The 21,577-nt window shown below is 32.1% G+C and overlaps 1 protein-coding gene across 1 annotated transcript in view; it reads right to left on the minus strand.

Annotated features, from left to right (window-relative positions):
* Positions 1–4,141: 4,141 nt before the first annotated feature.
* Positions 4,142–21,577, minus strand: part of Stxbp5 (syntaxin binding protein 5) — a 173,210-nt gene continuing 155,774 nt past the window's right edge. Inside the window, 2 exon segments of the mRNA XM_047557634.1 lie at positions 4,142–9,219; positions 10,942–11,162. Coding sequence (XP_047413590.1) covers positions 9,178–9,219; positions 10,942–11,162 — 263 coding nt within the window. The 3' untranslated portion in view covers positions 4,142–9,177.

Here is a 21,577-nt window from a genome sequence, read left to right on the forward strand (position 1 = left end):
GGACAATATATCAATGGTTTTAATCTCCATAATTGGATTATCAATAATTATCAATAATACTGATTTGCTGATCATGAGTATTTCCATATTCAAATATATTTCTGATTCACAGACTTTCCAAGGGACTAATACTTTTAAGATCATAAAGCCTTGTGTTTGTATGCTAATTGCTTTTCTAATGATTTTCAGGTTATTTAAATCCCTACAAGTACCGTGTGAAGGGGGTAAGGCCAATACTTAGATCCCAGTTTTACAAATAATGTGACTCAGTAAAGTAGAGGTTGAGTGATTTAGAAAAAGTAATTAGCATTGCTGGTAAATTTAGGGGCAGAATGCTGGTCTTGACATATAGCTTGATATGCCTGGCATCTGAAATGAGTTCTATACAATGCCCACTTTTAATGCACTTAAGTAAAACTCTAGGTGAACTGATTTTGCCTATTAACCAATAATCACACATTGAGTTTTAGTTATCAGGAAAATATGGAAGTTTCCAGTACACCATTAGCAAGATTATATAATACATTTTTTTATTACTTATGAGAATCTATGCAATTTTTATTGAGTGAATTTGTTGCTCTATTTATTAAGAGGATTTTTTTTTGTTGTTGTTGTTAGGAGGAACAGACTGGTATATCACCATTTGATTTGTGGGCTTTAGGCACAGAATTACAAAGATAAGTCTTGGCTCCTGCATTCACTGATTAGTTAGAAGACATGAATTAAATAGAGGATATGAATTTCCAAGAGGAATTAATGCAAAATGCACTCAAAATCCAAACTAGCATTTAAATATTTTAAACCTCTACACTTTCCGGTATATATGAGGGTACAGCATTTATGAACATGTATGTAACAATCCCATTGAATGCCAGCAGGTTCAAAAAGGATGGGTCCTTCTCCTGTTACACTCTGGCCCAGTGGTTCAAATGTTCAGGGGGGTGGGGCAGGGATGAGTGCTGAAAGGGAAGGGAGGTCAGAAGAAGGAATTACCCTAAAAGGAATGCTTTGGGAATTTGTGGAGACTCGCTTTTGTTCTTCTAGGGTGTAATCTCAGCACTTACATGTTGAAATACTTTGAAAGATTATCAATTGCTTTCATTTCATATATCTGGTATATTAGTTGACATATTGATTTTTAAAAATTAAATGCACCAGCAAACATTTTACCTATAATGTTCCAGAATAGTAAAGGAGACATCCAAAATATCTGTGAGAGGAAATGCTCCTAGGGTGGGGCTCTAGATCACAGTAGTCCTTGGACTAGCAGTTATCAGCACTGACATGGAACTCATTAATAAAACCCTCCAGGCTCACTGTACTAGACACACTGGGGGCATCCAGCAATCCACAGTTAACAAGTATTGTGTTACTAGATTTTGAGTCCAGAGCTAGAGAACCATGACTTAGTCTAATGGCATCAGTAGTCACATCATTGTTAAAGGGTCATGGAGGGTTTCACTTTCTGAAACATGATCTTCTAACTTTTACACTCATGCAATGCTGATTTCTTAGAATCTTTGATCTTGGAAGCTAAAACTCCATCTGGCTAAACAACCTAGGGAAGTGGGCTAGGACAAGAGCTTAAAGCTGCTGGCTGCGTGCTTTCTTACCCCATCACCCCTCCAGAGCTCCTTTTTAAGAATCACTGCCTCCGCAGTTCTTCCATGTGCTTTTTTTTTTTTTTTTTTTTTTTTTTTTTTTTTTTTTATTTTTTTGCTGAGATTTTGAACATCTGAGGTTACCAGGAGCAGGGGATGGCATTATTGTGTTTATAAAAATTATTTACAAATCCACCCAACATTTAGGGGAGGCCCTGAGAAAACATAACAATTCACTTTTTTTCCTCCCTCAATGCGCAGAAAGTGCTTGGTTGAAATAAAACTGAAGAGTAAAGAGATTTGCAGTGAGAGGCAAGGGGACAGGGGCAGAATTGAAATGGAGGGTACTAGGAAAGTGGGGAAGAGGTTCAGAGAAGAGCTGTCAGGGAGAGATGCTCAAGACAGCGGGTGGTCTGTTGGGTAGAACAAGCACATTCCTTAATAACTGCAGCTTGATAGTTAGATGAAGTTCTCAGACTTCTTTCCTTTGCTAGTAATATATATTCATTCCATCTTGTCTAAAACCTTGCTTTTATTAAATGTGCATCTTACTTTTATGTTGTTTTTGAAAGCAGTTATTTATAAAAAAAAGCTATGGGGTTTTGTTTTATAAACTAGTATAAAATTACATACAGTAACTAAAACCAAAGGTTAGAATGCTTCCATAAATTTTCAGTGATTAGAATGCAGTTGGGTATTGATGTTAAAATGAGGAACAAAATTTTTAAAAAAGTGATTAGTTTTCTTTCTTTAAAAGATGTCTTAGTCTCAACAATAAACATTTTATAAACTTTCATTAGGGTACCTCTGACAAAATACTTTTGTATAAAAACTGAAAACAGGACAGTGCAAACATTATCTTTAAAATAATGGAAGAAAATTAGGATTTTTCTATAAAATCCTGAGAAGACTCAAAATGACAAGTATATTTCTGTCTAAAGCAATGGAAGACACTGTATTATGTACACAAGACACACCCAAGGTAATGTTTTGAAAGGCATAACCAGACATAAAGACAATCTTTAGTTTTCAAAATGTTATCACTTTATGTCTATATATTTCTGAAAAAGTTTCTTTTGATAATAAACCAGATCACTCTTATCAACTGATTTATATTACTGTATAAAAAATTAGAATATATTGTTTCATATTTAATTGTTCAATAATTTTCTAGATAATGTATCTATCATGAAAATTAACCTTTGAAAGCCTGTGGTTATTCCCTTGTAAAATTAGATTTTTCTTGTTAAAGGCTCCCACAGTGAGACATGACTGCCACCGTGTGGAACAGGTATGCACCACAGCAGGAATGTGTGTGCATTTGTGTATCATTATTACAATTATATTATAAAATATATGATTGTATAATATGTAAGTTATATACATTCAAAGTCTAATAAACCTCAATAAGAAAACTAGCATAAACTTTATTCTAAAATACAGTGGAAACGACGACAAATAAATAGCTTGGTTTTCTTTCAGTTACATTATTCTAGATCCATTCATGGTGTTCATTTTTGGTGCAAGCAGTTGAACACTGCTACAGACATATCAACTATCAAAATGCTAATTATGGAAAGAATTTATAGCCTTGCTACTCAAGGCATGTTACAAAGACCATATATACTTAACCCAGATTTGCATTTTAACAACATGTACACATGGAAGGCCAAGAAGCACACATCTAGAACTAGTTGACTCCTATTCATCCCTTGTCCTTTCTACCCACCACAGTGGGAGGTGACTTAAACCAAAAGATGAAGACAGTTAAGAAAAATAGAGCTGGCCTGCTTGAATTACCTGAGTTACTTGATTTTCCCTTCAGAGTTGTGGAAATCTGTTATTATTTTCTTGAGTTAAATTGATGGGTTAATTCCACACAATGCAGAAAAATATTAAAACAAATTTCCCAGAAAAAGGGCTTGTTTAGTTTCAGGAGAGGTTAGAGTATTTTATTTTGCCCAATCAGAGCCCTTCAGCATAAAGAGACATACATATTATGAACATTTTCCAGAAACAATAATTTATGATACATTTTTTTAAAATACCAGCTTAATGGTATTTATTTACAAAAATATTTTATTACCTAATTTTAAACTTTTGATGTAATGACAGTTTTTTTTGTTTGTTTTTGCTGATAAAGTACAGGAATGCAAAATAACTACAAAGTTTTAACACATTGTTTAGTGTTTGCAGTAATTTTTTTTTTTAATGAACCAATACACAGATTTTTTAAAAAACTTGTTTCAAATGCATATTCCAGCAATTACCTTTGAGATAGTTACTGGGACTGAGCAAGATTTAAAAAAAAAAAAAGTGTAGCAACTGAAAACACCTGCTAGTACAGCTTAAGATACACACAAGCTAGAGCTCTATAGGAAGCATGCTTGCCCCTGACATGGACAATGTTAGAAATTAAATCTTGCTCTCTCTTATATTGTCTTTTGGTAATGCATTTACAAGGAACCAATAATATAAGTTAGAAAGCAAAATGTTTTTCTGGTTCTAACTACCATTATTGAGCAGAGATCACACCTAAAGAATCGCAGTACTGTTTATTTACAAAAAAATAAATGAAAGAAATTAAAACATGATTTATCTTCTTTGCATTGCTTTCCATTGATATATTGAGTCTGTTTCAACTCCTTACATTGTTTTCAGTTGAACAACACAAAACAGCAAAAGTATTTTAAAAAACAAAATTAAAATAAACAGAATTCCACTGCCATTAATATACATCCCTTTTCAAATGCCTGAGTCAAACGACCTACAATAAAGTAATACTGATGTATTTACACATATTATAAAATTTTAACTTAAACTATAAGCCTCACTGCAAAGTACTGGCAAAACTGACATTCATGATTTTTTTTTTTCTTGACGTAAAGAGAAAATTAAAAAGAGCACTTACAAGTAGTCCTAGATTACTCTATTCAATTTATAAATGAACCATGCCTAATAAAATTTAAGACTGTTATTAGTAACTAAAGAAAGCAGTATCATAACCCTGATATTTGGGAATTATGAAAATCATTTAATTCAATTCAGTTGAGAATGGTTAGTTTTCCCTTTTTTTTTGGTTGCAACAACTGTTTACTGTTCACAGAATCTTTGAAATTTCGGAGGCAGCATAAGATCATTAATATTCACAAAAAAAATAATCCTTATAGCACTTTACAAGAAATTGATCAGAATGATGAGAAGAGCAATGAACAAAAGCTGTAAACATATCTTCACATTCATTTTTAAATGAAAAAAAGAGACATTTTTGTGGGCATCAATTTCAATCAAAGAGTTCTCTAAGAGGAAAAAGAAAAAGAAAAAAAAGGACATTTAAGATACAGGAGTGTTCTTTTTCAAAGTAAATACAGATTTAAAAAGCCTAGGAATATTGATCAAGTATCAAACTGATAAGGAATAAATTCTATAAACTACAAAATAAAAACCTTCATTGACAAAAATACATAAACTCTGTTTTAATTTTTTGGAAATTTATTTTAAAAAAGGTAGAAGAAAATACCTGGAAAACTATTTTAAATATATATATATATCTATATATCTATATCTATATTTTAAAACAATAGGTAAAGTAGGCATCCAACAGCAAGCTGTAGCTATTGAGAAAGACCTTGAAATTATTGTTGTGGGCATTTTCCCCCAAAATAAAAATAATATTTGAAAATGCTCAATAGAGATTTGTTTTGTATTTTTAACCATAGCAATAATATCTTTCCTGATGTGTGAAGACTTTAAATGATGAATGATTTTTAAAATTAATTGTATCTCGATATGAGATATCAATATTTCTTATTATAAGCGTAAAACATAACTTTTTGTATGGATAATATACATACTTTTTAAGTACTTTGACTTAAAACTTAACAAGTTCACCATTTTTAAAATTAAAGAGTACATTTATAAAAATTCCATTTTAAAACTAAAAGTATATTCTCTAGCAGTATGTATAAATATAACATGTTACCATATGATTGTAAAACAAATCTGAAAGTGTTGCAATAATTTAAGACTAAGAACACTGAAACATACAGGAAATAATTTTACTTCTTTTTATCTTTAACTATATAAAACCCTATTAAATAAGGTTTTAAAACTGATCAGATTGTTTAAGGTGCAGTTAGCAGCATATTTATGATTTTGGTATTTTTTTAATATAATGGATTACTTGATTTAAACTGAGAAATGGATTAAATGATAATAAAAAATTTTCCTTACCTAAAAAAGTGCAGAAAAAAATTCAAGTTTAAAGTTCAGTGCTCTTTATTTTGCAGAAACAAATAAACAAAATCCCCAAAGTTAAAGTGTAAAATAAGTCTTTGCCACAAAAAATTTACCTTTGGATATAGCTTTTCTATTGTCACATGAGAAATGCCTTAAGCAAAACATATATGCAATATAGAACTCAGGGTAAAACTCTGAACTCTGTGGTATCTTCCACATATTCCTTTCCTCAGTTGTTTCTGCAGTATCGCCTGTAAGCTAAAAGTATATAACACTTTCAGACTTGTTTAAGACACATATCTTTACATGAAATAACTTCAGAGGAACCTACAAGAAGTTGTAAGTAAAGGAAATGCTTCTTTCTTTAAAGTACTATGCTTAATTAAATCACAACATATTTACACACATAACAGAGACATATAGCAGCATTGTTTCACATCCATTAAAAAATCAAATTAAGAAGTTAGTAATTAGCTTATTTGAATTTATAATGAATTTTTGGATACACTTCATATGATTAAAATGCAAACCAAGGGTGTTAATGCAAAATTTCAAAGGGATATATTACACAGAATTTGTTAAAAGAGTATAAGATTTTAAATGACTTTCTAAGCAATGTGTATGGATTTTAGTTGTGCAAAGTGAAACAAATTGGGTATGTGGTACTTAAAGGGGAAACCACTTTCTATTGACAAAAGCTCACTGATGAATACTTCAATGATTTTAGAGTCAAGGACAAATGCAACAAAACAATGTTGAAGACATGGAGAAAGCACACAAAAGTTTTTAATCTTTCTGTTGTTTTCTATTTTGACATTTTTTTCTTCTTTCTTTCCTTTCCTTCTTCATTTTTTTTTTTTTTGTTATTTTTCCTGAAATCCTGGCTTGCTGGTGACTACTACTTTTTGCATTAAAAAAATATCTCTCAAATTACAATAAATTCCCTGGGTTAGTTATTAATACAGACTCTTATCTACAGACTGAATCAAGTAGAACTCTGAGAAGTTCATTTCCTATACTTAAAAGTAGTTTATGCTTTCTAATGCTAAATGAGTCTCTAGTTTGCTGTGCATAATTTAAAAATAAAAAACTCAAAACACTGATTTAAGATTTTCTTATAAAATCCATCTTAGGTAAATCTATTTACTTTTCTAATTTGGAAATAATTACATGTTTGGTTCATTTTATATACAACAAGAAAAATAACAGTAAAAATGAAGCTGTCATACAAATAACGAAGAAAAACACAGCAAATAAAATAAAGTTAATATGACCTTCCAAATGGACAATCAACCAGTATATTAACTTACTTAATGCTTCTTAACTTTTTCAAATCTATAACTGATTTTATTGATGATATTCACCACCAAACTATACCTATAAAAATAATCTAATCTGTGACGTATGGTGAAACAATGGGTTTATTGAATAATATACAAATTAAGCAATTTGTAAACTGCTGAATGTTCACATACAGCTGATAGTAATTAAACAGAACTGTTATTCATCAGCACTTTCTACAAATCCAAACGCTTTTGAAAATTACTGTATTTTAAAAATATTTCTTTTGACTTGATTTATAATCTATATCACACATCACATATATTTAGTTCCTACCCAATGATATTTAAAGTAAACTTTAATGTAAACTTTTATATCCAGCAGTACATTATAAAATGTAAACAAAAGTTTTCTTAGTGAAAAGTGTAAAGAACATATGCATAACAGAGTGCATGAAAAAGATGTTCTACATATAGCTTTAATAATCATATGGAATAGAAAAACAATCATGTTCGCAGTCAATTTGTGCTCTGATAATCTCTTAATGAAAAAAATATTTAAAACATTTTTATAGAAGACAATATTAAAATTTCATTAACATTAATTTTAATGCTTCTATTTTGATCTTCCTTTGCCGCTTTAACAACCATCAATTATAATCTCAGATTAGTCTGTATTATTATATTACTTGCTTCCAGATCTATGGAGTAATTTTTTTCCTGTCTGTAATGCTATTCTATTGTCCACTGCTATCTCAATTTGCATTGTATTCCATTACAGAAATAATTTTGTTACCAAAGTGTAAGTATTTTCCTTTTCTTTGGCTTTTTAAAACCTTGAAAGGATATGTACAGATTTTTAGTATATTTATACAGCAAATATTTTGTAGGTCATCAGACTAGACTCTTATATAGATACTTATTGACAACAGATGCTTATAGTTTCCATGCGATAGCATGTGCACTAAGATTTAACTGGCTCATCACCTGAGTGTATTGGAACTGTTAGCAAGTAAAGGGCATTTTAAAAGGGGAGCTGAACATTTTACTGAAATAATGAAACTTTTTTTTTTTTTTAGCAATTTTAATTAAATAATGCAAAGGTACATTTGGTTAAACATTTTATAAAAATTCAAGCAAAATTAAAAACTTAGCCAATTTCAACTTTTCTACAAATTTAACCAGTAACTATTTTGGTCAAATCCACCTTTAGCTGAATTAATGAGAATGAGGACAAAGGACATTGAAGTATTCTCCTCACCACAATGGAGGTTTTTCTCACTTTCCACACTGCATAGCCACTACATGGAAACTCCCAGAATGATGAGCAATTCAGTCATGCTCTACACTTTTCTTTTCAATGAAAAGTGATGTATCACCTTGTTTTGCTTTTGACAAAGTATGAACTAAACACAAGTATATAATAACAAGAATCCAAGAGTAGCCCATACACAAGTCAAGTATGTGTATGATTTTATTATTTAAAGCCCACCATTCAGCTTAGTCTAAAGACAAGGAAACAGTTTGTTTCTTTTTCACTAATGATACTGATGACCAGTCAATTTAAGGGAGGGAAAGTCCAATACAGCTGTTTATAATCCAGTCCGATGACATAAACTGTTTCAGTTTCAGGACTTTGGACTTACTGCCTCTCCCCAAAACAGGTCAAACACTGATGGCAGATACAATGGCATGAAATCTTTTGGCATATGAAAGTTTAATACAGGAATGATCCAAGGAATAGTCCCTGCCATGTCTCCTCAGCTTCCCCCTGTGTTTCTTCATCTGTCACATGTGATCTGGTTAGAACCCAAATTGTCAACTCCAGTCTGCACACACCATATACTTCAGTTTGAGAGTGTGTGTGTGTGTGTGTGTGTGTGTGAAGACTCCTCAGTTAATGACAAGTGACTGAGATAAAACAGTGCATGATTGTGCTAGAAAGTACTCAGTGATGAACATCCCTTTAATGTTAACTTTCTTAAATCAATCAGTGAAATAAAAAAGGAAAATTTTTTTCCTTCTGGTTGAAGTTGGACTTAATTGGATTCTGGTTGTCAGAACTGGTACCACTTTTTATCTTTGTATTTCAACATCATCTAAAGAGGAAGAGAGAGAGGGGGAGAGAACATTTTTTAAATGCCATAACAATGGTATTTATAACAGGTTTCTATATTTTTCAAAAACATTATATCATTATGAAACATTCTCTAGTGTTACTATATAGGTTACTTCAAATCATTTCATTGAAAGTATTAAGTAAGAAATGTTCCATTTAGAGGAAAAAAGTGATTATAACCATTAAGAACTAGCCTAGAAGGTCTTCAAATTTCTTAAGAGATGTGACCCTAATTCGGCGACAAAGTTAGTAACAGTAAAAATAAGGTTATTTTCATGTCTCTAATTTGGACTAAAAATAATGAAAGGTTGAAATTCTACTACTATTGCCATTTCAGGTTTCCTGAGCACCTATTCTGAGCCAGGTGATGAATGGCAAACTTTCACTACTTGACTTCATTTGATCTGTACAATTCTTGGGTTACACATTAATTTTTTCCCCATTCAATAAATGAAGAACCTGAGGCTTCTAGGATTACCCAGGTTAATATAATGGTGAACCTGGGATCCGGGCTCAGGCAGTCTGATTCAAGAAGCCATGACTGTAACCACCTCAATGTATTATCTTCCTTAGACTCTCAAATATGACTGAAGAACATCTGGTAGAAGGGAAAAGCTATGAATTTGAGATTGAGCTTTCTGCTAACTATTTAGAGTGTGGATATATTATGAAATGGTCTGAAATGCTATGTGCCTTAGGGATCATATAGTCAGGTGGCAGAGCTCTGACAACAAAAATCTAGTCCTGGATTGAAGGCTACTAGGCTACATCTGAAATACATGTGGACACAGTACAAGTACTCCCACAAAGGACCTCTAAAACTCTTTGAAGTTCTGAACAAGTATTTCCCAGGTCAAGTTACCCCTTTCATGCATTCTAAATTTCAGCACTATTGAGGCAAAGAAGAGAAGACTTTTGATTGAAACATTTAAAAGAGAGCTATTATTAGAGATTTAGGTGCTGAAGTAAAAAAAAATAATTTTGATAAGGCTCCTTCACACAACAAACTCAAAATATCTTCAAGGGTCAGTCTAGAATTAAATATGGGAAGTACCACGTGTCAAAGCATGGAATGGCAGAAGTACAAAAATGAAAAAACTACACATTTTACATAATGGCTTATTTAAGTTCAATTTAAGGAGCACTATGTTAGTCAAAACACATTTCTCAGGAGGTCATTTAGAGATCCCTACTTTCTAGCATGTGTTTCTGAGCTCTACATGACTTCCAAAGTACATCAAGATGAGTTCATTGCAAAATGTATCTTGCTATCCCTCCATATTAATTGGTTTCCAGATAGACTTAGTATTGTTTATTTGCATCAAAATGTTTTCCAATTTTAATTATTTAGATTCACCTGGCAGAATCAAGGAGGCAAATGATTTCCTTTTCTAGGGCAAGATGAGAGTACGCTCTGAGGGATTAAGGAAAATTAGCATTATTATGCATTCCCTAAGAAAGAGCTGCAAAGATGCTGGCACTATTTATAGATTTTGAAGGTGAGCAGATATGTTTCAAATTTGTAAACTTTAGTAAGAAATCTAAGGTTACTGAGACATATTCTTGTAATGGTTCCCTCTGGTGGTACAAAGGATATAAGCAAATTCATGTGTGTAGAAATACAATAGCTATATAAAAACAATAATTCTCCTACTTGCTTTGTCTACGGTTTTTTGTTTAAATATATGTTGGACAGACATACCTCATGAGCATGTTTTGAAAATGAATCTGCACTTGATAACATAGCTGCCGTTCTTTCTTCTAAGTCACTGAGCTTCTGCCCTCTTTCATCTAAGGCCAACCTGGCTCGTGCTAATTCACCAACAACTCCAGAGGCTGCCCCTTTCACACCTTCAATGCCACCAGGGCCAGGGATATGCTGTGCAAGACTCCGTGAAGCCTTTCCTGAGGATGACTCTCCAACTGAAAGGATTTGATAAATGAAAGAGTCAATTCAAAAGCTGAAGATTTCTATTAACATAAAATCCTACAACATGAATTTTTCATTTGAGTGACAATATAACTGGAATATTTATATGTATAACTTTATCATTAATGTGTTTCTTTTATTATAAGTCATTTCTAGATACTTCTTTCAAACATGCAAAATACTAGGTATATTAATAAATACCATCCTCTATACTAGTTCATACAGCATGACTTGTGCAAAAAAGGGGTGGAATTTATCTGTTGAAATGAGCAATAGGCACACTGACACCAGTTTATACAATCAAATATTATTCTTAAGGTTGCAGAAAATTAGAGTATTAACTTACAGATATTTATATTCAAGTTCAAATATATAGATTATACATATACATATCTGATTTAGTTTACTCCATAATTCTTAGACTATCCTTAGTCTCAGAAGAAAAATGAATTTATTCAGTATTCTATTTCAGTCTCCAAAATTTGTAGATATCCTACATCCCTTTCTTTGTCTCCATTTTTCTTGTCATTATAAAACAGATCAAGTTTTTCCTTCAAAGGATCATTGTTTCCCTTTCCTTCATAATCCAGACCCTCATTATCTAATACTCAGATCATTAAACTCTTAAATTCTTAAAAGGCTTATTCAAGATTCTCTCCCTCTTCTTTCAGCTTACCTTTAAAGGTTAACAAATCAGTGATTTTTAGTTTATTCACAAAGCTGTACAACCATCACTACTATCTAATTTCAGAGCATTTCATCACTCCCAAAGAAGTCCCAGGCCTGTTAGTAGTCACTCTCTACTCTTCCAGTCCTTGTCAATTACTATTATATTCTTTCTCTATACATTTGCCTATTCTGAACATTTCATATGATGGATTCATATAGTATGTAACCTATCTTTCATTGAGAATAATGTTGTCAAGGTTCATCTATGTTGCAGCATATAACAGTACTTTATCCCTTTTAGAGTTGAATAAACATATTTTATGTGTACATCTTGCATACTGATCCATTAGTTAGTGGACATTTCGGCTGTTTCCACTTTTTGGTTATTATGAATAATGCTATCAAGAACATTTGCAGAAATTTTGTGTGAACATGTTTTCAATTCTCTTGGGTATGTGCCCAGAAGTGGAATTGTTGGGTCATACTGTAACTTGATGTTTAATTTTTTTGGGACCTTTAAGACAATTTTCTAAAGAACATCGGACCATTTCTCATTCCTATCTGCAACGTATGAGCATTCCAGGTTCTCCATATCCTTGTCAACATTTTTGCATGTGTTTTTTTGAGAGCCACTCCAGTAAGTGTGAAGTGATATTTCACCGTGCTTTGATTTGCATTTCTCAAATAATAAATGATGTTGAGCATCTTTCCCTATGCTAATTGATCAGCTGCACACTTTCTTTGGAGAAATATCTATTCAACGTTTTTCCCACTTTGAAATTGGGCTATTTGTCTTTTTATTATTGAGTTGTTACAGTTCTTTCTATATTCTGGATACTAGGTCTTACCAGATAGCAGATATATGATTTGCAAATATTCTATACCTCTCTGGATTGTCTTCTCACTGTTTTCTTGATATACTGTTTTGAAGCACTAGGTTTTAAATTCTGGAAATTCTTATTTATCTACTTTATTCTTTGGTTGCTTGTGATTTAGGTGTCACATCTGGGGAAACCACTGCCTAATCAAAGATCACAAAAATTGGTACCAGTGTTTCCTTCTGAGAGTTTATTGTTTTGCTCTTAGACTGAGGTCTTTGATCTTTTCTGAGTTTGTTTTTTATGCTGTAAAAGTGGGGTACAACTTCATTCATTTATTTATTTATGTGGATATCCAGTTGTTCCAATATCATTTGTTGAAAAATTCTTTTTGCCACTGAATTTTCTTGGCATTCCTACAGAAAAGTCCACTCTTTCACCATTGAATTTTTTTGACATCCTTGTAGAAAAGCAATTGACTAATTGACTATAAATGTTACAGGTTTACTTCTGGACTCTCAATTCTAGTCCATTGATCTATATATCTATACTTATGCCAGTAACCCTCTGTCTTGGTGACTAAATCTTTATAGTAAGTTTCAAAGCTGGAATGTGTAAATCCTCTAGCATTTCTTTTTTTTTTTGAGATATTAGTTTTTGTATGGCTATTTTGCATTCCTTGCATTTTCATGAATCTTAGGAATATCCTGCTTTATGCAAAAACTAAGTGTGACTTTGATGGGTATTGTGTTAAATGTGTAGATCAATTTGGGCAGTACTGATGTTGAGCATCTTTCCCTATGCTAATTGATCAGCTGTATATCTTAACAGTCTTCAGTATTCCAATCCATGAACATGAGATGTTAGTTCACTTATTTACATCTAACTTTCTTTAAATGATAGATTAAAGTTTTCAGTGTACGTCTTTTACTTCTTTTGTTAAATTATTTTCAAAGGGTTTGTATTTTTGATGATACTGCAAACGGACTTGTTTTCTGCTTTGATTATTTGCTGCTAGCATATAGAATGCAGTTGTTTAATATTGATCTTATATCTTTAACCTTGCTGAAGTATTTAATAGCTATAATTTTTTGGTGGATTCTTAGGATCTTCTTTATGTAAGATAATATCATTTGCAAATAAAGAGAATTCTACATCTTTCATTCTAATCTGCATGCCTTCTACACTTCCTTTTCTTGACTAATTGCCCTGAAAGACTCTCTGGTAAAACATTGAATAGTTTAATGGTGAGAACCCTTTGAATTTTTATGTAAAAGTTATGATCAGCCACACATTTTTGGGAGAGTATTTTGGTTAGGACTTATTATGTGTATATGTACATGCATACATGTGTATATGTATACACATTCAACCACATACATGCATATGTGTAGATACATATCTTACACTGCATTTTTCCACTGCATGAATATAGTATATGGATCCATTTATTTTAGTCTTCTTTAATTTCTTTCAATAGATTTTACAATTTTCTATATTCTCCATGGAGGTCTTAAACATTTTCTATTAACAATCCCTTCCTCCCTTTCCCTTTCTTTTTTTCTCTTTCCTTTCTTCCTTCCTTATTTACTTTTGGTGCTGGGGATGGAACCTTAGGCCTTGTGCATGATAGGTAAGCATTCTACCACTGAGCTACCACCATCTGCCTGATTTTTAAAATATAAATATTTGTGGTAAGCAGGAAAATGGTACCCTCCTTCTCAAAGATAATCACATTCCAATCCCTGCAATCTGAATATGTTACCTCTTAATAGAAAGGCAGCTTTACAGATGTGACTATGAGAAGGACCTAGAGAGAGAGAAAGAAGTTATCCTGTATATATTAGGTAACATTTGAGAACATGAGTCCTTAAAAGCTAAGTGCTTTTCCTACATGTGGGCAGAGATAGAAGTGCCTTCAGAAAATAGAGAAATGTGACATTGCTGGCTTTGGAACATAAGCCAAATATACAAAGCTGAAAGAGGCAAGGAAACATTTTCTCCTAGATCCTTCAAAAAGGAACTTGGTCCTGGCAACACCAATAAGATCCATGTTGACTTCTAACCTACAGAATTCTAAGATAGTAAATTGTGGGTTGTTTTAAGCCAATAAGTTTTTAATTTGTTACATCAACAATAGAAAACTTGTACAAATAGTAATTTTTAAAATTTCATTTTTTGATAATATAAATTTTACTTTTCTATAATGATTATATCCAGTAAGTTTGCTAAGCTTTTGTTTCTAACAATTATAGTGGAAGATGTTTTTGTATTTTCTAAACATATCATTTTATCAATTGTTTGCAAAAGGATTGCTTTGTTTTTCCTTCCCAATTACTAAAACTTTTTTTCCTTCCCTTCCCATACCCTCTAGGAACTTTAATACAAAGTTAAATATATGTAGTAACAATAGGAATAATGCCTCATTCCTGACATCAAAGTAAAATTTTTATTATCTTTTAATAATATGGTATTAAATGCATATTTGCTGTAGGGTTTTGGTAGCTAAAAATTGTACTATGTCTTGTAGCTACAATTTGTCAACTTAATTGTAGAAACCTGTGATGAACTGATAAGAAATTTTAACAATTTTCTTTTTTGCATTTTTTGGGTGGTCATTATTTTCTCTTTAATTTCTTAATGTGGTGAATTACTGATTGATTGTTTCTTTTTAAAAGAACAAATCAACTTAGAATTCTTCTGCTTGATATATTATCTTCATTGGTTAATGCTGGATTTATTACATTAACATGACATTTTGAATCTTGTGTATATATTCACAAGTGACATTTACCTTTATTTTTTCCTTTCTCAGATTGTTTAGGTTTTTAACTAGAAAGGCTGTGCAAAAAGAGCTGATAAGTGTACCTTCTTTCTTGATTTTTTTTGAAAAAGATTTTGTGGAAGTAATTTTTCCCCTAAATATTTGATAAAAGTTACTAGTGGAGCCCTTACTTGTGGAAGTTTGAAATGACAGTTTCAACATCTAAAATAAGTATAGTGCTATTTCTATTTTTTATTATTTTTGTCCATCTTTGTAAGGTATCTTTTTCTTAGAAATTTATTTCACCAAATATTTTCAAAAATTTCTCATAAAATTACATTTCATTTTCTCACTTTAAATTTTTACTTAAAATGTTTTATTAGTGCATTATGGTTATATATGATAGTGGGGTTCATTTTGAAATATTCATAAATGCATATAATATAATTTGCTCCGTTTCAATCTCCAGTACTTTTCCTTACTTTCCCTTCTTTTTCCCCTAATCCCCTTCCCTTTACTCTACTGTTGTTTCCTCTATTTATGTTTTTGAAATTGGTGGATTATAGTTATATATAAAAGCAGAGATCACTGTGATATATTCATACATGCAAATAGCATAATTTGGGCAATTTCATTTGAAAATGGTAATAATAACTGCAAAGATAAGCTGTTTTCTCCATCCCCTAGAGTGTACTTTTGCCTTTCTATATTCTTGCTTGGTTTATTCAGGTTTATCATCTTTAATACTTTTTTTTATTGTAAACAAATAGGATACATGTTGTTTCTCTATTTGTACATGGAGTCAAGGCATATCATTTGTGTAATCATAAATTTACATAGGGTAATGTTGTTTGATTCATTCTGTTATTTTTTCCCTTCCCCCCACCCCTCCCACCCCTCTTTTCCCTCTATATAGTCCTTCCTTCCTCCATTCTTACCACCCTCCTTAAACCTAATCCTAAACCTAACCATAACCCTAACGCAAACCTCTCTCACCCCCCATTATATGTCCTCATCCGCTTATCAGCGAGATCATTCGTCCTTTAGTTTTTTGAGATTGGCTTATCTCACTTAGCATGAAATTCTACAATTTCATCCATTTGCCTGCAAATGCCATAATTTTATCATTCTTTATGGCTGAGTAATATTCCATTGTATATATATGCCACAGTTTCTTTATCCATTCATCCCAGGACATCTAGGTTGGTTCCACAATCTGGCTATGGTGAATTGAGCAGCTATGAACATTGATGTGGCTGTATCTCTGTAGTATGCTGTTTTTAAGTTCTTTGGGTATAGGCCAAGGAGTGGGATAGCTGGGTCAAATGGTGGTTCCATTCCAAGCTTTCTGAGGAATCTCCATACTGCTTTCCAGAGTGGATGCACTAATTTGCAACCTCACCAGCAATGTATGAGTGTACCTTTTTCCCCACATCCTCGCCAACACCTATTGTTGCTTGTGTTCTTGATAATCACCATTCTAATTGGGGTGAGATGGAATCTTAGGGTAGTTTTGATTTGCATTTCTCTTATTACTAGAGATGTTGAACATTTTTTCATATATCTGTTGATTGCTTGTACATCTTCTGTGAAGTGTCTATTCATTTCCTTAGCCCATGTGTTGATTGGGTTATTTGTATTCTTGGTGTAGAGTTTTTTGACTTCTTTATAGATTCTGGAAATTAGCGCTCTATCTGAAGTATGAGTGGCAAAGATATTCTCCCACTCTGTAGGCTCTCTCTTCACATTGCTGATAGTTTCCTTTGCTGAGAGAAAGCTTTTTAGTTTGAATCTGTCCCAGTTGTTGATTCTTGCTTTTCTTTCTTGTGCTATGGGAGTCCTGTTAAGGAAGTCTGATCCTAAGCCAACAAGTTGAAGATTTGGACCTACTTTTTCCTTCTATAAGATGCAGGGTCTCTGGTCTGATTCCGAGGTCCTTGATCCATTTTGAGTTGAGTTTTGTGTAGGGTGAGAGATAGGGGTTTAATTTCATTCTGTTGCATATGGTTTTCCAGTTTTCCCAGCACCATTTGTTGTAGAGGCTATCTTTTCTCCATTGCACATTTTTGGTCCCTTTGTCTAGTATGAGAAAATTGTATTTATTTGATTTTGTGTCCATGTCCTCTATTCTGTACCACTGATCTACCTGTCTATTTTGGTACCAATACCATGCCGTTTTTGTTACTATTGCTTTGTAATAGAGTTGAAGATCTGGTATTGTGATACCCCCTGCTTTACTCTTGCTACTGAGGATTGCTCTAGCTATTCTGGGTTTTTTATTCTTCCAGATGAATTTCATAATTGCCTGCTCTATTTCTGTAAGGTACATTATTGGGATTTTAATTGGAATTGCATTGAATCTGTATAGCACTTTAGGTAGTATGGCCATTTTGACAATATTAATTCTGCCTATCCAAGAACATGGGAGAGCTTTCCATCTTCTAAGGTTTTCTTTAATTTCTTTCTTTAGTGTTCTGTAGTTCTCATTGTAGAGGTCTTTCACCTCTTTTGTGAGATTGATTCCAAGTATTTTATTTTTTTCGATGCTATTGTGAATGGGGTAGTTTTCCTAATTTCTCTTTCTGAAGCTTCATCACTTATGTATAAAAATGCATTGGATTTATGAGCATTGATCTTGTAACCTGCTACTTTACTGAATTCACTTATGAGTTCTAAAAGTTTTCTGGTGGAATTTCCAGGTTCCTCTAAATATGTAATCATGTCATCAGCGAACAGGGATAGTTTGAGTTCTTCTTTTCCAATTTGTATTCCTTTAATTTCTTTGGTCTGTCTAGTTGCTCTGGCTAGTTTCAAGAACAATGTTGAATAGAAGTGGTGAAAGAGGGCATCCCTGCCTTGTTCCTGTTTTTAGGGGGAATGCTTTCAGTTTTTCACCATTTAGAATGATATTAGCCATGGGCTTAGCATAGATACTTTTAAAGAATCAACATTTTTAGTTTTTGTTATAGACTAAATGTGTGTTCCTGCATAGTGCCTATGTTGATATTTAATCTCCAACGTGATGCTGGGTGTGGGGCTTTTGAGAGGTAATCAGGTCATGAGAGTGGAGTCTTGACGAATGGGATCAGGGTCTTATAAAGATCAGAGAGCTAACTTGCTTCTTCTCCCCCATGTGAGGACACCACAGGAAGACAGCTATCTGAAAACCATCAAGAGGACACTTGTTTCAGTCAGTTTTTCACTGCTGTGATCAAAAGAAGTGACAAGAACAATTTTAGAGGAGGAAACATTTATTTGGTGTTCATGTTGCCAGAGGTCTCAGTCTTTAGAAAGCCAAGTCAATTCCTTGGGGACTGAGGTGAAGCTGAGCATCATGGTGGAAGAGTGTGATAGAGGAAAGAAGGTCAGGATGTTGCACCCAGGAAGCAAAGAAAGAGCTCCCCTTACCACAAACAGAATGTATACTCCAAAATCACACATCCCCCTATAACCTACCTCCTCTAGCCACACCCTACTTGCCTACAGTTACCGTCCAGTTGATCCCTATTAGGAAATCAATGAACTGATTAGGTTAAAACCTCCTAACCCAATCATTTCCATCTTTAAACTTTCTTGCATTGTCTCACAAATGAGCTTTTGGGAATACCTAATGTCTAAACCATAACAGACTCTCATCAAGAACCTGGTATCAGATTTCTAACCTTCAGAACTATGAGAAATAAATTCCTATTGTTTATAAGCCATCTACTCTATAATATTATGTTATAGCATCCTAAACTAAGACTGCTTTGATATATATTTTTTGTATTTATCATTTCATTGATAACCTTAATCTTTTTTTACTTTCTTTGATTTATCTTGCTATTTTCTAAGTTTTTTGAGATGAATGCTCAGTTTAATCACATTGATGTTTTCTTTTTCTAATATTTAGTATATATTTAGGGCTATAAATTTCACTCATAAGTGCTACTTTGTATGAATACCAAAATGCAAAATGGTTATGAATTCTTTGACATGAGGGTTATGCAGAAGGATATATTTTTGTTTTCAAACATGAGGATTTAGAATTATTTTGTTATGGATTACAAGCACAATTGCAAGGTGATCAAATCAAATACTCAATAGATTTTAATATTCTGAAATTTGATTTTTTATAAAAACCAGCCTAACACATACATGGTCAACTTAAAAAAATCAACTTTTAAAATTGTGAGTTACAAACTCACATTATAGAAAAGTAAAGAGAAATGCATAAATAATAACATCTATACATCCATTATCTAATTTTGGTAATAGGTAAAACTGCTTCTATTACAGGAGTATCATAATGATAATTTACTCCAAAATATTAACTTGTATCTCTTACTTTCCTATAAAGAGAAGATATTTTATGAACATTCTGTATGTTTTTGAAAAGAATGTATATACTGTAATATCCTATATCTCTTCATTAGGTTTAAGTTCATTAATTGTGTCATTTATGTCTTCTATATATCCTTACTTGTTTTGTTTTTTGTCTGCCTGTTAGATCAGTCAATGGGTATACTGATTGGGAAATTATCTTTTCTAATAGTCATCGCAGTATTTGTTTTTCTTGTACTTTAAAGCCAAAATATTAATTGTACTCAAATAGTGCTTTAATGTCTAATTTTTTGACATTAACAGAGTTACACCAGCTGATTCCTCATTTGTATTGATGTTTTTCCATCTCTTAAAATTTCAACCTTTGTGTCCTTAAGTTTTAAAAGTGTCTCTTCTATGCAGTGAACATTTCTTTCATTTTAAATTCAATTTAACAATCCTTGTCTTTTAACTAAAACATTTATTTTACCTATATTTGCTACCATTATTTATTTTCATTTAAGTTAAATCTATCATCCTTTATATGCTTTGCATTTATCCCTCTTATTTTGTGTTCTTTCCTCTTTCTTGTTTTTCCTTTGGAACAACTGGTTTTCCTGTTGTTCATCTAGAAACCATGGTCCATTATTCTAGATTCAAGAAGCTACCCTAGAAACTATAACTAGTTATTATAACTAGTAAATTTTATTTATGATCTTATATGTCAATTTTTTCCCAATCATTATTTTCTACATCTATGACATTCCATTGAGAATAATTTTCCTTCTCTCTCAACACACCCTTTAGAATTCTCTTTCATGTGGTGGCAAGTCTTACTTATTACTCATTGGCCTAAAAATGTCTCATTCTTGAAGGCTATTTTCTTTGTGTACAGAATCATAGATTAAGTATCAACTTCTGTCAACATAAAGAAGACCATTCATTCTATCTGTTAAGTCAGGTATCAGTCTATAACTTGTTAATGGGTACCTATTATTTTTCTCTATCCAGTTTAAAGATTTTTTTTCTTTATCTTTAGTGTATTACATAGTCATAAGTCTATCTAGTTGACAATTTTTTAAAAAAAATAACTGGAATTCATTAGGCCTCTTGGATTTGTGGATCAGTATCATTTAAGAATTTTAAAAAAATTCTCAGACATGTCTTTACATATTGATTCTTCCTACTTCCTACTTGAGGTTTAAATATGTATTAGATTTACTCACTGCAACTTGTATTTTGGTAAGGCTCTCCTCTGTACTTTCATGTTTTTATTTCTTTGTGCTGTATTTTGGATGGTTTCTTTTGACCTAACTTTAAGTTATGTAATTCTTTCTTCACCTGTGCCTAATTTGCAACTTATGCCTAGTCTGAGTTTTTCATTTGGATTTTTCATCTTTTGTTCTAGTACTTATAGTTTTTTTTTCTATCTATGGCATTTTTATTTATCATTTTGAACATGATATAGGTTGACCATCCATAAGCCAACTATCCAAAATCCAAAACTTTTTGAGAGTTAACATGAGGCTCAAAAAGTTGCAGATTTTGTAGTTTTCCGCATTTCAAATTTTAAGATTAAGTGATATTCAGTTGGTAAAAATCTATGCAAACATTCAGAGACCCAAAAAGTTCTAAAGTCTGAAACACTCTGTTAGCAAACATTTCAGATAAGGGATATTCAACATGCATAAATACTTACTGCATAGTTTGTGTCTGATAATTTCAGTATTTGAAGTGCTATGATCCTATATGTTTCTTCTGTTTTACTTTTCAATGTTCTTGGTTATCTACGACTATATACTTAAAAACGTATATTTAAGGATTTAGACTATGTTACTTCTTTCAGAGAAACTCA

Source organism: Sciurus carolinensis, chromosome 7 (genome assembly GCF_902686445.1).
Source record: "Sciurus carolinensis chromosome 7, mSciCar1.2, whole genome shotgun sequence".
NCBI classification, from domain to species: Eukaryota; Metazoa; Chordata; class Mammalia; order Rodentia; family Sciuridae; genus Sciurus; species Sciurus carolinensis.